The sequence below is a fragment of the Anopheles arabiensis genome, chromosome 3 (assembly GCF_016920715.1).
Source record: "Anopheles arabiensis isolate DONGOLA chromosome 3, AaraD3, whole genome shotgun sequence".
Classification (NCBI taxonomy): domain Eukaryota; kingdom Metazoa; phylum Arthropoda; class Insecta; order Diptera; family Culicidae; genus Anopheles; species Anopheles arabiensis.
This window is the reverse complement of record NC_053518.1, coordinates 37,459,480-37,475,410: the sequence shown is the minus strand read 5'-3', so window position 1 is coordinate 37,475,410 and position 15,931 is coordinate 37,459,480. Positions and strand designations below refer to the sequence as shown.

General features: G+C 44.9%; 1 protein-coding gene across 5 annotated transcripts in view; it reads left to right on the top strand.

The window, feature by feature from the left end:
- Window positions 1-15,931, top strand: part of LOC120900785 (flocculation protein FLO11-like) — a 68,099-nt gene that overhangs the window by 36,147 nt on the left and 16,021 nt on the right. For 4 of the 5 annotated variants that reach the window (XM_040308248.1, XM_040308250.1, XM_040308249.1 and 1 more), the window contains exon 3: window positions 9,750-9,937. In XM_040308248.1, coding sequence (XP_040164182.1) covers window positions 9,779-9,937 — 159 coding nt within the window. In that variant the 5' untranslated portion in view covers window positions 9,750-9,778. Of the gene's footprint in view, window positions 1-847; window positions 931-9,749; window positions 9,938-15,931 lie in introns of those variants that run through there. The other variant, XM_040308247.1, reaches the window with a different exon arrangement.

The window sequence follows — 15,931 nt, the reverse complement described above, 5'->3', positions numbered from 1 at the left end:
TACTTCTCCTCGCACCCGCTGAGATTCTCTTCGCTTGGACAACAGCGGATGTTATGTTATTGAAATATTAATTTCTTTCTCAAGCACTTTTTTTCGGCCTTCGTTGGCTGTTGCTGCTTTCACGCCTCTCGTTCTTCTTCTCTCAGTTCGTGGTTGTTCTGTTCGGCGAGTATTGCGTGCTGTGCGCGTTCAGTATGCTACTTGAGCGAAATATCGAACCTTGACGGGTTTGAGCATGAAGTCATAATTCATTCGTAAGAGGATAGACACATACACAGTACGACGAGTGGTGTATTTTCACTACGGATGCCCGATTGCAACTGATTCTGTATTTCGGACCATGCTTCTTCGCAGCAGCGATATGCCAGCCATCATCGATTTAGGTATTCAGGAAGCGATTCCAAATCTTCGCTTACTTTCCTTGTGATTTGTATGCGGAAAGCCGGATGGCGTTGGTGGTGGTGGTGGCGTATGATGTGCGACATTGATTGGCTATCAGAACACAGAGCCTAATGCCAAATAAGATGGAAGGAAATTGCTGATGGTTCAATGATTTGTGCCAAGGGTACGTGATCGGTTCACGCAGATAGGGCCGGAGAGGCAAATGAAGATGTACGGAGTTATTTGTTCAGAAATTCGGAGTTACTTCAACGCGTTACACTACTTATTTATGTCTATGTCAGTGCGAACATTGAATGAGAAATGAGGAAATATTATACATGATGAAAGATGTGTTTTAAATATGGTTTTACAATTATTGATTTATATTTCATATAAGCATTTCAGATATGATATGTTAACAATAATTCTAATGTAATATTTGTTCTTGTTTCTTTTCTTTTTCTAGGTAAGTTGGACAGTTGGAAGTTGGTTCTAAACGTTTGCTGATTTTGATTGCTGATTTTTCATCCTCGATTCAATCTCTATACGGTATTTTAAACTAAATCTATATTGAAATTTATTTTAGGTATTTTTATATTTTATTGACTCTTTTTTATACTTGACTTGTATTGTATTGGAACTTAACAAATAGAGTAAGTTTTAATGTTTTTGTAACTTGCTTATTTCAACCATTTCCCTTGCTGTGTTGACAACAGTCAAGACTACGAAAAATGTTATCAAATTAGCGTTTCAGGCTGACTTGGAAACGTTTGAATTAGTGTTACGCTCGTGCAAACGATGGTTATAGCCGTTTTTGTATAAACAGCATTCCTTTGCTGTTTTGATAAGACGACGCCTAGCTTTTGATTTGTCGCTTAAAATAGCATCGTAAGCATAATACCGTTCAAGCACGTGGAGTGTTGCCAGATAAGCGATTGTCTTGCAGGTTTGTTTACCGCTGTAAGAAAGGCTGCATGTGTGTGTGAGTGCGTGTGGATTATTTTTCAGGAAATAATTTATGATTTGTGACCATGGGCGAATGCGTTTATTTTTGCTCCCGCCTCGTATCTTTGCCTCCTTTACTTTGGGACCTTCAGGAATGCTGTTAGTGTGTGATAAGAGAGTTGTATCCTTGACTTATTTTTATTTGTCTGGATGGAATCTCAACTGAAAACAAGTTTATCCACCTGTGTTACAGCAAAAATGCTCAAATAGAATAGGTCACGTATAGCCTAATCTAAGAGAGGTGCCAGAGGGAAATAGGAAGGTTTGGCACACTAGCAGAATTGGATATTTTAATTATGATGTTTTATAGTCGTACCCAATTATGACTAAAATAAGAATAACAAACGATTCACATGCTTTTTTAATTGTTGAGAATAACGTTCATGATTAAAGCGATAGCGCTCTATAATGATATTTCAAGCGTCTTGTTCCGGGAGCCAATGCATCATTTTTTTTGAGGATGACCTGTGCTTGATATTCTTTGTTCCATGTTGTTGCATGTTTTTCCCAATGTTTGTTCTCCAATCAGTATGTCCATGCCGCAAGCCTCAAATGCTCTCGTTATTTTTGTTGTAAATTCTTGTACCTCGTTTGCACAATCTGGGCCAGCAAGCAAAGAAGATGAAGAAGTTCGTGCCGGCACAATCAATTTGCACACCGAAAGAAAGAGAACCTACCTTTGCGAGAACCGATCGCCGGCAATGTCGTGACTTCTGCAAAATTTGATTAGCAGGCGCGTGTTTTCGCTTGTTCCGTTCCGGCAGCACGCTTGTTTACTTCTTTTGTGTAACGTTTGATGATGAAGTTGGATGGTTGTTTGATAAGTAGGGAGAGAGGGAAAAGGAGGGTGCACACAGCACGAGGTAACATTAATCAATTTGGTTTGACTTTTAGATGAGATATGCGCAGAAGCTTCCAAGGTGGATGATGCGATTGATGCCCATCGGACGACGGCCCACATTATCGGCCACACTGAGATGTACACAAGCGGTTCAGCATTCTATTTCTTAAATTTTACCAGCAGCCAATCATTACAAAAAACATTACTCATCCACTGAAAGTCTGGCGACGCTATCGGTGACGCAAACGCAAGTGCGCAACAAACGGGCGGTGCGCGAATGAAATTGCTTTGTTAAAAATGCAAATAAAAATTGATGCTGAAACACGCCGTCACGTGTACACGATCTTGGCTGGCACGCTGGCCGATAGTTGTATTCTGTGCTCTCTGTGCCCTTTAGAAAAGCGAGAAACTTTGCTCATAAAACACCTTAAAATTGATTAGTTCTTTAGTGAAGCCAACGCCAATACTTGGACGGGCTTGAGCGTTTCCCCCCGATAAGGTTGTTTATAATAATGACGCTTCAGTGTGGCAGTTATTAGCCATTTTACCCTTTTGTTTGTTTGCTGGTTTGTTCGTTGTAAACTTTTAATTTAGCGGATATTACTTTCTTCATTGCAGTTTCCTGTGTCGGGTGCCGCACATGTGCGCGCGGGTCCCATGTGGTCGTCGTCCGGTGGTGCGCTCAGCGTCGTGTCGCCCGTGACGATTCCTCTGTGCGTGTGGCGCACAGCATTTGGGCTAGCGGCAGCAGCCCGAGTGTGTTTCGCAGGGTGGTAGTGGAGAGACACTGAGTTGCTGTGTTGAATGCTATTTTTATGACCATTATTTTATGGAGCCTTCGAGCGGACCAGAGAGAGATAGAACCGCCGGTTCGGTTGATGAGATTCCTGTTTCAGTATGTTTGACTGAATTTGCATACTAATCGCGCCTGGGGCGTATGTTTGTGCCATTGGCGGCATTAAGCCATCCTTTGCCTAGCCCTCCCGAAGCCGAACCGGGTAGAGTGCTTCACCGGGGTGCCTTGTGTACGTTACTGGCGTTTGCACTTAACTTATTCGCTGCTTGTGTGCGATATTCTGTGATATTTTTGCTATTCTTGTTGTTGTTGAGTTTTCTAAGCCCCAAACAACACATTCACACACACACACAGTCGGTAGTTCCGAAACAGACGGCGAAGACTGATGCGCACACCACTGCCTTTTGGGCCATGTCACACAACCGGCTTGTTAGGGTGTTGTTTTGTGGGTTTTTTTTAGCATATGCCGGAAGTATTGAAGTTAACCTTTTTTTATTTGTTGTCGGTTCTTTTTTCTTCATGCGGCGTGTATCGAACACACAGTGACAAAGATAAAAATTTATTTTGCAGTCAAGCGGCGGCGGGCCCGTTTAGTGTAGAAATGGTTTTATGCATTCAAACTGACAGCGCAAGCGGCTGGTAGAGAGCCAAATTAATCCAAACTCCCCCCCGGCCCGGCCGCCGCTGCTATAGCGCTTGGAAGAGTGGAAGGGTGGTAGTGTTTCAAAAAGTTCCCTGTCAACGGATGGAAACCCTTAAAGTGCTATAAAAACCATGCCTTTTAGTGCTTTAGGAGAGAGAGAGAGAGAGAGAGAGAGGGCTAGCCTTTGGGGTTGAGGATGCAAAGTGAATGGTGTGTAAAATGTTTAAGGTTTTATAGCATCGTTGTGGGCTCATCGTTGGCTGGTGGTTGGTGACAAGATGTGGTGACTTTTTTGCTGCCTTTGTAACGCGATACGCAGTGCGCAGTTTACGTAAAGTCGTTTATTTCCCGATCGTCATTTGATCAATGGTAGTAGTAGGGGCGCACTTCAAACGAAATATTAAAACATGTTTTAAATGGTAATCAAAAGGGAGTTTAATGTTTGCTGTAAACTGTAACCACTGTGGATGGATGGGCAAATTAAGAATCGTTTATTTCCTCTTTGCAACAATTAACGGGAACTGATTAACGCGAGTTCGCGGGATTGAAGACACTGAACTAAACTCGAACCGGCTTAGTCACGTTCCGCGGTTTCGATCTTCTCGCCATATGCTTTGGGATTTTACAAAACCCCTCCCTCCCCCCACCGAGAGCTGTTGGGTTTGTGTCACCAGCGTTGCATTTTCTACGCCACAACTTATTCTTCTTCTGCGCGGATGCGTTTTGGACGACTTTGGCACAAAGAAGGCAGCAGCAGGATAGCTCGTTGTACTCTCGTGCTCTGCCCTTCGTACGCTGTTCTGTGCCTTATTTTAGCAGATACACACGGGGCACACATGACGGCGACGGTAACAACCTGGCGCGGTTGCCGTAGTTCAGCCACATCTTGCTCGCTCTTTCTCTCTTAGTGCCGTCGACCGCCACAAGGTCATTAACGATGGATGCGCGATCGCGAACTTGCATGGAAATATGTACTGCAAGGGAGTGTATATGGTGTACAACACAGTGGTGGTGTGTGTCGTCGCCATGCTGCGCTTCTCCCGGTGTCGGTTAGTGTCCCGGTGTCCCGAGCCGGGTGTGTACACAACAGAGGACAGAAACAGCAGCAGCAGCTGCTGCTGGTTGAGCTCTCTGTTCGCTGCTTCAGTTGCTGGCGTTGTCGCCGTCGCTTCCATTGCGTAAACGGGTGGGTCGCGCTCGGGTTCGTTGTCTGTTCGGTCCTCCACCTTCTCTCTGGCTCGCCATTAAAAGTGCGTCTTCTTGCGGGCTGTGTTTTTTTTTTTATTTGTGTGAAGGGGAAGGTTTGTCTCCACAACATATGGTGCACAGTAGTCCACCCCTGGAGCAGGGTTTGGTAGATTACACACACTAACTCCAGGGACGGGAGGGGTTTTGTGGGGTTTATAGAGCAAGAATTAAGTCAAAAATGCAATACGGAGAACTGCTGGTGGTGGTATGTTGTTGGTGTTGAACAGGGATAAGATTAGAAAGGGAGTAGGGGACGCTTACTCTAAATCCCAAAGCAAGTTTTTCGTTAATCGATGTCATCTGCGGCGAAGTATTGCATAAATTTATTGAGTTTGACCATTCTTATAAAGCTCAAGAGTTGCTTTTTCAATATTATAAAACTCTTCTCTATAAAGTAAATTTTTTTAATTTACGGCAAACTTATTGCCCTTTAAGCACCATCTATACCTCGCGTAATGTAATGATGAAAACATTTTCCCACGTTCTTGTACCCTTTCCCCGAGCGTATGGTTTGGTATTTGACAAATCACGTTCAATCAGAGCCATTTCCAGACGAGTCGTCGCTGCTCGAAACGTGCTGACTCGCTGCTATAATCATCAGCCTTTTCTTCTAGTCGCACATACACACAGACACATATACACGCCACAAACCACTTGGAGTCTCAAGTCCCGTTCACCACCCCTTGTTCGACCGAATAGGGTGGACGGAGGAGGAGGGATGGCTTAGAAAATTGTGTGTTGAACCTGGAAATTACTTTGGCACTCGGACAGCAACTTTGTACGGTGCAGCATATGCACACACACACGCAAACACTCACATGCACAGCTTGTTTCTTGCGATATTTCTCACCTTCTCGTAAGCAAAGGTGTGCTGCCCGGTTGAGAGATTGAAACCACTTCAATCAGAAAAGAAAGAGAGATAGAGCCTGCAACATCGATGGCGGGGTGCCTCTACCATATTCTTGAATCTGCTCGGTCGTGTTTCGATCTTATAGTGTAGTCTTCGGTATCGTGCTCCAACCTCCTTCCGTAATTCGCGCTCCTGTTTCATGCCTTCCCTGTTTCTTCCGCAAGTCTGGTGCAGCAGCAGCAGCAGCAGCTTCGAGAGTCCCGGAATAAAAAGCTAACTATCAAAACATAATAACAACAAGATTACCCTCACACACCCCAGCCCGGCCAACGTTAATGTACGGTTATGTGCGCGAGTGGTAGAGTGCGGCGGGACCCTCTATTGCTACGCTGATTAAACATAACGGTTAACGACACCGTTTCCTGGCTTCTTGCACGTACTAGTCCCGCGTCTACTATCGCGGCCGCCGACTCTCGCAGTTCCGGGCCATGGTCCGATGTGACCGTTCGAACGTGTCATTCGGTCTATCTGTGTGTACTGCTGCTGCACTATCCTCCTGAACCCGGGAACACGACGGTGCCCCAACCTTACCCCGGAAGATGGTCGGAAATCATCATCATCGCGTACACACACGTTCATTGAACATGATGAAGAATTCTCCACCGACCCGGCAGCAGACTATTACGTGATGGTCACAAAAAATGGCCGGTTTTTTTTTGTAATTATAAAATAAAATCGTACATGTCTATTTCGCTTTATGACCTTACACAAACGGCCGCCATTGGGCACAGGCGTGTGATTGTGTGCTGTGCCTGAAGCACTCGGTATTTACCTAGCACAAGAGTTGGTTTGCTGTACCAGCAGGTGAATGTGGGGCTATGCAATAGTGATGGGAAAATGAAGATATCATCGGAATCGATTCCGGCTAGCTCCGAAGTTTGCTGGGATCGATTCTGGAATTGGTTCCGGAATCGGCTGTGGAATTGGTTCCAGAATCGGCTCCAGAATTGGTTCCAGAATCGGCTCCGGAATTGTTTTTATTGATTTTTATTGATTCCGAAATTGATGTCCGGAATTGATTCCGGAATTGATTCCGGAATAAAAATATACTCCGGCATCGGAATTGGCTCTAAAATCAAAAATCAATTCGGTTTCGGCATCTCTATAGGAACAGGCGTTTGGGTCTAATGATGCTAAGTATTGAAAGCAGCAAAACAATAAAAAGTACTTGTAAACGATTCATTCTAATGGAGATTCCCGGACGGATTTCGCTTCTGAAACTTCTTATTTCAATTCAAGAACTGATTCTCATTCCGGAGCTAATTCCATCCCTGGAGTCAATCTTGATTCCGTTACCGGAACAAATTGCGATTCCCAGGTCGATTCTGATTCCGGGATCGATTCCGGAGCGGACTTCAGAATCGGCTTCGGAATCGACTAGGGCAACGGCTCCGCAATCGACTAGGGCAACGGCTCCGGAATCGACTAGACCAACGGCTCCGGAATCGATTTTTGTATCGGAATCGGCTCCGGAATTGATTCTGAACAAGGAATCGGGTAGGTCGAATTCCGAGCTCCCACCACTACTATGCAAGCTTGTGGCAACTGTTGCGATATCATCCACACCCTCACAAACCTCCTCCCCATTAACATTGGGGCTTTGGAAGTAAAATGCTGAGTATTAATGTTGTTGTTGCTTGCGCACCACCTGTGTGTCACCTGTGGTTGTGTGTTTGGTGCTTGTTTAATTGAAATTGTTAGAACATTCTCACAGATTTTATTGCTACCTTGCTGTGTCTCTCCCTTTCTCTCTTTCTCTCTCCCTCCATTTCATTGCCCGCGGACCAACTGGCAAATTGTTTCGCGCTGAATCACCACTCCACACTCCCTCTCCCCATCATCACGCTAAGCCCGGCATTATGGCGCTCAGAGCGGTGGTGTCAGCTAAAAATCAAAATAGCACATTATCCAACGGTGTTTTATGGTGCAATCGTTTCGGGTGATTCATGCACAAATCGCGATGTAAAATTTCTTCCCCCCTGTGATTCCGATGAAATGGTCGTCGGCTCTTCCGGTTGGTGGTGGTGGGTGGGGTGGTGGTGAGAATTAATTTACTCGCGCGCTACCCTACCGAGAGCTTGTGACGACCACTCTTTGCTTAGTTGTCAGGAATTTTCTGTGGTTGTGGGTAAGCTTGGAGTTGCTTAGAAATGATCATAAAACTTGATCAAGTGAAAATCCCTGCTTCGCTTTGTCAGCGGAACAAGAAAAGCATGGGTAAATAGTAATAATTGTGAAATTTCAGAAAGTAAACCTTTCAAAAGTCTTGTCTATTTATTTTAATAAATTACCATATGATTTTGATTCATCATTTTTTTTTATTAATATGTCTAAAACGACAAATATATTCTGCCTTTATTCTGCCTTTATTGTTTATATAAATTCACTCTTTATGCAGCATTCACACTGCTGTTCTATCATACGAAAGATAATAATTAATAGCATTGATTAAAAGAAACACTTTTACTACCACCCTCCGACGCTTTTCGCGTGACATTCCATAGATAAGAAGGCAAAGGAAATAATTATTATTTTTATGAAGTCACACCTGGAGGACTCGGGTTTGGTGGTGAATTTTTCACGTGCCCTTTTCTTTTCGTCCGCCTCGAAGCAGTTCTTCGCACATCATGAGGTGGTGCCTGCTTAGAGCTTGTTGCCATTGCCGGGGAAGACATAAAATGTTATAGCTTTATTTTATTTGTGGTCGCTGGCGAAGGCGGCTTCTCCCTGTTTTGCGCCCAGAACGGTCTACTTGTCAGGCGCGCATCAATAAGGGCGCCCTTGGACTGGGAAGCGGGCTATAAATGTAAGGCTCTATTGATATTTATGCATCCATTGCTTGTCCGAGGCCTTTGTGGTAAGTTCCGCGTGAATTAAGACATATAAAAATGTGGTTGTACCATGTGATGCTAGTGACATTTTATGAAAAGGGATAACAGGGATGTCTGTTTGGACCTATCGATGTGTACAAATATTATGTTTAGTGGTTTGTTTTATGTAATATCTCTCTTTCGTTGGCCTCTGACACATGTAAAATTTCAGAATTAAATTAGAATTTAAAGATACAGAAGCAAAGTGCAAGAGCAAAGATCTATTGATCTTTACCCGATATCTAATCAGAGATCTGAATTTAAAAACTTAGACGACATAATCATGTTTTTGAAAACTCTATAATCGTGAACGCATTACACTGCTGTTAAAAATGAAAGTCACTCTCGTTTCTAGGGAATAGATCATCAGCATCGCTCCGAACCTAGCTGAAACCAAAAATGTCTATGCCCCCGATCTAATTAAAACCAACTTTCGGAATAACGAAAGCATCAGGCGACGACACCCGGTGAGACAAGACAGGTTGACTGACGTCAACAGCCCATTAAGCGTTAGAATGGCTTTAGTTAAAGCAGTGCCAGAAGCAAAGCACATTGCTGGTAGCGCTCCACTTGACCGTTAAGATGATCATTAATCTTGATGTTTAAGCACAATAGCATGGCACGACGAGAGCTTGATTTATTGCGAATCTCGTTGAGTCGTTGGGCTTTTTTTTGAGACGGTCAAAATATCGCTTGCTCATTTTGCTACGTACGCATACAACGTATTAATTTGTTGATTAATTGATATTTTGGTTTTCAACATGATGGCGAGCTAAGGAAAGATCAATTCCTTGCCACAGTTAATGACTTTGGACTTGGTAAAATAAAAAACTATTATCCAAACTTTGAAGACTCGTCGTGTTAAACATCAGAAAAGTAATGTTAAAAAACGAACCGTTTTAATCCAAACTGTGTACCGAAGTTATACACAATGTAACACCGTTGTTGCGGTCTCGATTTAGGCCACTATCAGTAAATAACTAGAATAAGAAATGGCAACACATTGCAACACGGATTAACCATGTGCCACGTTTATTATTATTTGCTCTTTACAGACAAACCGCTCCATCAAACAAAACAAAAAATGGGATTGGCCCAAAGTAAGCGTTCCGTTAACATAACCACAGACCCGGCCAAGGAGGGAGTGGTCGCCGAGGGCACTGGAAAGCTGGAAAAGATTGGCGAGGTCGATCAGCTGAAAGCACAGGCCAACGGTGACGCTCAACACAACGATGGCGATAATGTAAGTATTCAATTGTGGTTTATGCTTTGCGCCAAATACATTTGGCATATTTTTTCCAATATTTATTAGTTTGGAAACTGCAGCAAAAATCAACTTCTATAGACACATAATGAACGATGAACAAGACAGGCTTTAAATGCGATGGAAAATGCTTCCAATTCTCTACTACAAGAAGCATCACACTCCTTATTCGATGATGGTTTATAAATGCTGCGTTTTTGCGTTCATTTACTTTGGACCACCCCGTAGACAAGTAACTGACCTGCCTCACGTAATCCGAGACCTTGGCATTCGTTCGACACGGGGTGTGTGTGCGCGCGTAGTATTATGAACTTGTCGTCGATCAAAGCAGTGGAACGGTGTCGGTTTGTTATGATTTCACAGAGAGGCAAGGAGGGCCTGTGGGCTGAAGGAGTGCGGGATAGAGACCATTTTTAGTGTCATAATCCGCTGAAATATTTCTCCGCTCCCTTGGGTCCTAAGCGCGTAGGAGGAATATAGCGACCGGATTTGTGTGTGAGCGCACGACGGAGTAAGATCGTTGTGTGGCATGGGATGTGTGTTGTACGCATTATATGCACAATTTATTAGTGGTGCAGTGAAGGTTGATATAGAGGTGATAATTTTCACGATATTAGCCGCCTGCCTTCCCCCTCGTAATCGTAAAGATTGTTTTCTTTGCTAGGCGTGTGTAGCACGTTTCATCCTAGTTCCCTTGTTTGTTGGACGCTATTGGATGCGTAGTTTTTGCTTTTAAACGTTGTAGCATTTTGTGTTTGTTCCACTAAGACACTCACTCACTAAACGGGCACATCTTTAGTGGCCGTTAGTCGTGCAATGCATCTTTGATATGAAAGTAAAAATAGTTTCCATAATTTTTATGTACAAATAATTCTCTCCATGCTGTTACACTTGCATCAGTCTGCACCTTCTTGCTTGTGGCAGACAGGTTTATACTGCTGTTGCTTCCGCTTGAACATGATGGGGCGTGCACGTGCAGATGAACGCGTCGCACGCGTTAAATAAATCTCCCGCTTCTCACGGGAAGAAAGAATGTCAGACTCGGTCTCGGAGGGTAGCGGGAATACCGGTGGAATCGGAAAACAAGATCGTAAATTAAGGAATTTATTTAAAGATTTTCGAACGAACAAGTTCTTCCCCCTACTGCTCACACTGCAGCGGGATCTCTGCTGGTACGCATTTTAGTTTTCCCTCCTGCCCAGTTAGAAGGTTGTCTGGAGGAGATGATGATACGTACGGTTGTTTCGTTGATGTTATGATTTTCTTTATGGAAAAAGGGAAACATGATGATGCTCTCTGTGGTTCCCGAAAACTTTACGTTTTTGAAGTTTCTCCAGTTTTTGAATTCCACAGCCGTCTGTTTTGATTTGATCCGTTTGTTCCGGACAGCTCGCTCCATCTCGCAATTGAGCCTAGCATCTTCCCGCAAACCGTGCCGCAATGCACACACGCGCAACCAACTCTCCTTCCCAAAGGATAAACAAATACGCGTTGTGTTGTGGGTTCTAATTCTCTCCTCTCGATCCGTTCTTGTGTTGTTGTACGTTCCGTTTCCATATAAAAAAAAAAACACCGGTGAACGGGCCAAGATATAAAACCCGCGCCCCGTCAACCAACCGGCAGCAGCTAGCCAGCCTCCCTATTGCGTGACTTATAGACGTTAAATAATCTTTTAGAACCCGCGTGAAAGATGAGCGCGCGTGAAACCGAACGAACGCGCGTTAGCGGGCGGAAGGGATAGAAGAAATTATAATGCTGGCGTGAAAAAGGTTACCACAGCCCATGTTGCGCTGCTGCCCGTTCCGTCCCGTTGCTGGTGGCTAATTAGAGAAAGCTCAATCGTTAGTCATGGAATTGCTTTTTGACAGAGCGTTTTACTTTCCTTTCGGTGTGCTGGCTGGGGTTGTTGCCGTTGCCGTTGCTGTGTACGCTATACGCGCTACCGCCTTTTTACGGTTCACCAGCCAGGTTCAAGTTCAATTTGAAACGTGATACCGATCGTGTTCTTTACATTATAAATGATACAGGCGTTAATAAAAGCGGGAGGGGGGGGGAGGAGGATGGGGAAGGGAGGGAGAATGAGAGGAATTCGGGACCGTAGAATAGAACTGGCAATGGACGCAACTGTTATTAGAAGGTACATATTTCAAGCTGATCGTGATTTGTGTGCATCGATGTTTGGAGACTGATCTTTGAGATAAATCTGATATTTAATATTTAATGTGTAGAGAAGATTTCGTTTTTCTTCGTGTTGTTTCAAATTATCTTTTCCAAGACAAGGCATTGACTTTTAACATTAAAAGAGGAAATTCACATTTAAATCCAATCCCAATTTAATTCAGAAAGAACGACTTCGGCCGTATTGGTTAATTCCAATCCTTATCTATTATGAAAAAAAATCAATTTAGTTGCTACTACTACAGGCTGTGTGTTGCTTAAGTGTCCAGATACTGCTGTTAATGTAATTACAACACAACAAAAGCTCTTCCTTAATGGATGTTTACCACCGCAAAACAAAGAATCAGCTCAATTGATCATTTACCAAACGTTTATCGCTCAAATTGCGTAAAAGGCCTTCAACCGCGGTATAATGTTGCGTGTGAAGCTGCAATTGTGTGTCATTGTGAGGTTTAAAACATTTTACCCACCACACAATCACACACACACACCATCTCCGGCGAGATCAATTAACTCTTCACGCCACGGCTGGGGGGACTGTGCTGTTTCCGAGCAGGAATAACAGAAGAAGGTAATTTCTAAATATAATTTGCTGCACTCTGTGGTGCGTGTGTGTGTGCTGTGCGTTTGTTGCACCAGGAAGTTAGTGCGTGCGCAATGCTAAGACACTTTTTGTTCAATGACTGCGCGACTTGTCGATTGCGTTTGAATTGCTGCAGTAGAGGGGAGGAGCACAAGAGTGAACGATTTGGAAATGGTAAAATGTCGCATTTTCACACACGAACTCGTCGCGACGAATTCCAATGCAGTGAAAAAAAAAAAGACAGAAAAAGGTACAATGGTTCTAATTAAACAATCTAAATTTATTTCTTCCTCCAAGGGAAAGTGGTTTCGCACTGACAACAATCGACCGATGCTGCGATTACCGATTGAGCTCGTCGTAGAGCAAAAATCCCTTGCAAATGGGACGCTCTTTCCACACAGACACACAAGCCTCCCTAGAATGCAATGTCATTAAGTCTCTTTTTGCCCCTGTACTCGTAATTATAGATGACGAGCGGACAGTACGGGGACGCGTTTACTGTAAGATCCCGCTTGTTTTAGGGTGGTGCGATCAGCGATCAGATTAGTCGTAAAGGCGTTGAGCCGGAGCATATCGAGCTTACGCTTCGGTGCACTTTTGCGAATTGAAGCGTGCATAATAGTTATCGTCAGTTGACGATGATGATGATGCCGCTGCCGCTGCTGCGTGATGGGCATGCGATGATGCCAATAATGTGCAGCAGTGGCGAGGAAGAAAGTGTTCCTCCTTTATGTACACACACACTCATAACATGCGCGTGTCGTGTTGGATAGTCGTGAGAAAAAAGGGAAACCTGAGCGCGATTCCATCGGCGATCGGAACTAGCAGAGAATGGGTTAGCAAGCAGCCCCACGTGTGCACATTTCACTCTTGTTCACACTTTTTACCCAAGGGCTACTACTTCTGCCTACTACACGCGTACATGTTTGATTGATAGCTTTCTAAATCACTTACCTTTCCTCTACGCAACGGGACGAACGCGTGTTTGTGTACCAGTGTCCGCCCGGTGCGGGCTCCCCGCATCATGCCGTGGGAGGGTTTAAAACATTCTAACGGTAATGATTGCTTTCGAGATTTAATGCTCCGGTGGGCGCACGCCGTGGCCGCTTATCTGGTGTGTTTGAAACTATGTTGTGTCGAATGAAATTTGCTCTGGGTTACGCACGAGAGAAGGTTACGTACGCGCATACGCGTGCAAGTCAAAAGTAGCAGCCGGTCGCAGCGGGAAAATGATCGCTCTGGACATAGCGGGCGGCTCTGTGTAATGTGATACCTACTGCTGGCAGTGGCTCACATTTAATTGCCCATTAATGCGTGTTGAGTGAGGAGGGAGTAAAATGCTGAGTTGATTTGATTATGTTGACAAGGTTTTGAAAATAATTGAATTAATTCTGTGCATTTCCATCAACTTGAGCTAAACTGTGCTAAAACATGTTGACTTTGTGTGGGTACGTGTGTGCCGCTGCCTTGTGAACTGGATCACGCATGCACGCATGCCAGATTCTGCCGATGTGCTTGTGCCTCTCTTGTGGTCGGGGTTAACATTTGTTACACCTTGTAACGGCAATTCAAATCCCCAATTAATTGACTGTTTATGATTTCTTTCCCCGATACAGCGAAGCCATTTAGCGAAGCGCGAACCTGGTGTGCGAGGGTGTGTAGATGGGCGCGCAGCAGTAGTTAACCGTAAACAAGGTTATCTGGTTGCGGTGGGTGGTGTTGTTGGCCCAGCAGCACCACCGCCAGCACGCTTCGCGCCGTGCACTCTTCCAATCGAGACTAATGGGAAGTGACGTGGATGAGCAATCAATACCCTGGAAGCCTCAATTTGTGTTGTGGTGTGCTGTTGGTGGTGTCTGTGTGTGCGGTCAGATTTTGGGGTCTCGGGCGCTTTAAACCTCATCAGCTGGCGGCGGGCGCAACGGGCCACGCGAGCACCACATGAACCGAAAGGCGAGCTTTTGAACCACGGTTTACGGACAAACGATGATGATCGATCAAAGTGTGCAGAGAGGGAGAAGAGAAACCCAGCCAGCCAGCCAGCAGTCGCCTCAGTCCGCTATGTAGTAGGCAGCCACCCCTCCGGGCGATGTTCGGTTGTGTTTTGTTCTCATTTAAAATAATCACGATCATAACTGTACCGTCAATCGCAATGGCGCTTAAGGCCTCATCGGCTGTCGGGCGGCCTCTGTCTCTGTCGCCCACCCCCAACCCCATTTGTTTCGCCTTTGCGCTTTAATTGCCCTGGCCGCAACGCTCTGTGCTATGGTCTCTCGACCCCACGGGACCCGGAAAGTGCGCCGCAGCGACGCAGAAAGCTCAAGAGCAGCGTGAGTGCAGTGCAGATCGCCCCCCAACGTGTGGCCGCATTTCCTCAGCCGGCGGTGATAGAGCAGCTCCTTCTGGTTTGTGCATGTGATCATAATTCTTTTTGACCGAGAAAGAAGTAAGCGCAAGCACGTTCTCTCTCTCTCGCGGGTCCGCTCGGTTTGTGTTGATTTTTACCAAAGGTTTGCGGTGGAGCACGCAGGCACGACGGGATCGATCGGCTATTGCGTTTTGCCTCTGCCTGGACTGTGGAGATGGACCTTTGCAAGATAATGAAATGGCTGTGTGCGTTTCCTTGAGCTGTCTGGGCCATTCTGGCCCCGTCCGTCTGGTGGTATAACGCGCGTGATAGCGCCTGCAAACGGTTGTTTTGAAATTTGCCGACCTGCAACGATGATGATTGGATTAATTAGTATTTTGCGTCGTTTTTTCCCGAAGTGTGCACTGCCCACGCCCATTGCGAGTGATTCATCCGGTACGGGGCCACTATCACCGATGGCGGGATTGACCGTTCTCGTTTAAGGATTAATCCCTGTTTTGTAAATAATTGCAATTTACTAAGTGATGTGATCAGCGCACCGTATTCAGTAACACGCGATAAGAGTGTGGTGTACTTGCACAAAGCCAAGATTTGTTTCTTGGTAATTGCTATAAATGAACTTTGAGGCAAAATGAAAGCTACTCTGCTCTGCTATAATCTACGTCGGATCTGGATCGTAATGGGGTGTGGATGATGCTGTGTGTGTACCTTAGACGGCAAATGATTGTTATTTTAGAGGCAGTGTGGCGCCAAAGCTGCGTCGATTTGTTTTGGTGAAACGAACAGACTTTGCAGTGTGGCTATTTTAAACCCCGATAGGATGAGTCTCCTATGGGCCATGGGT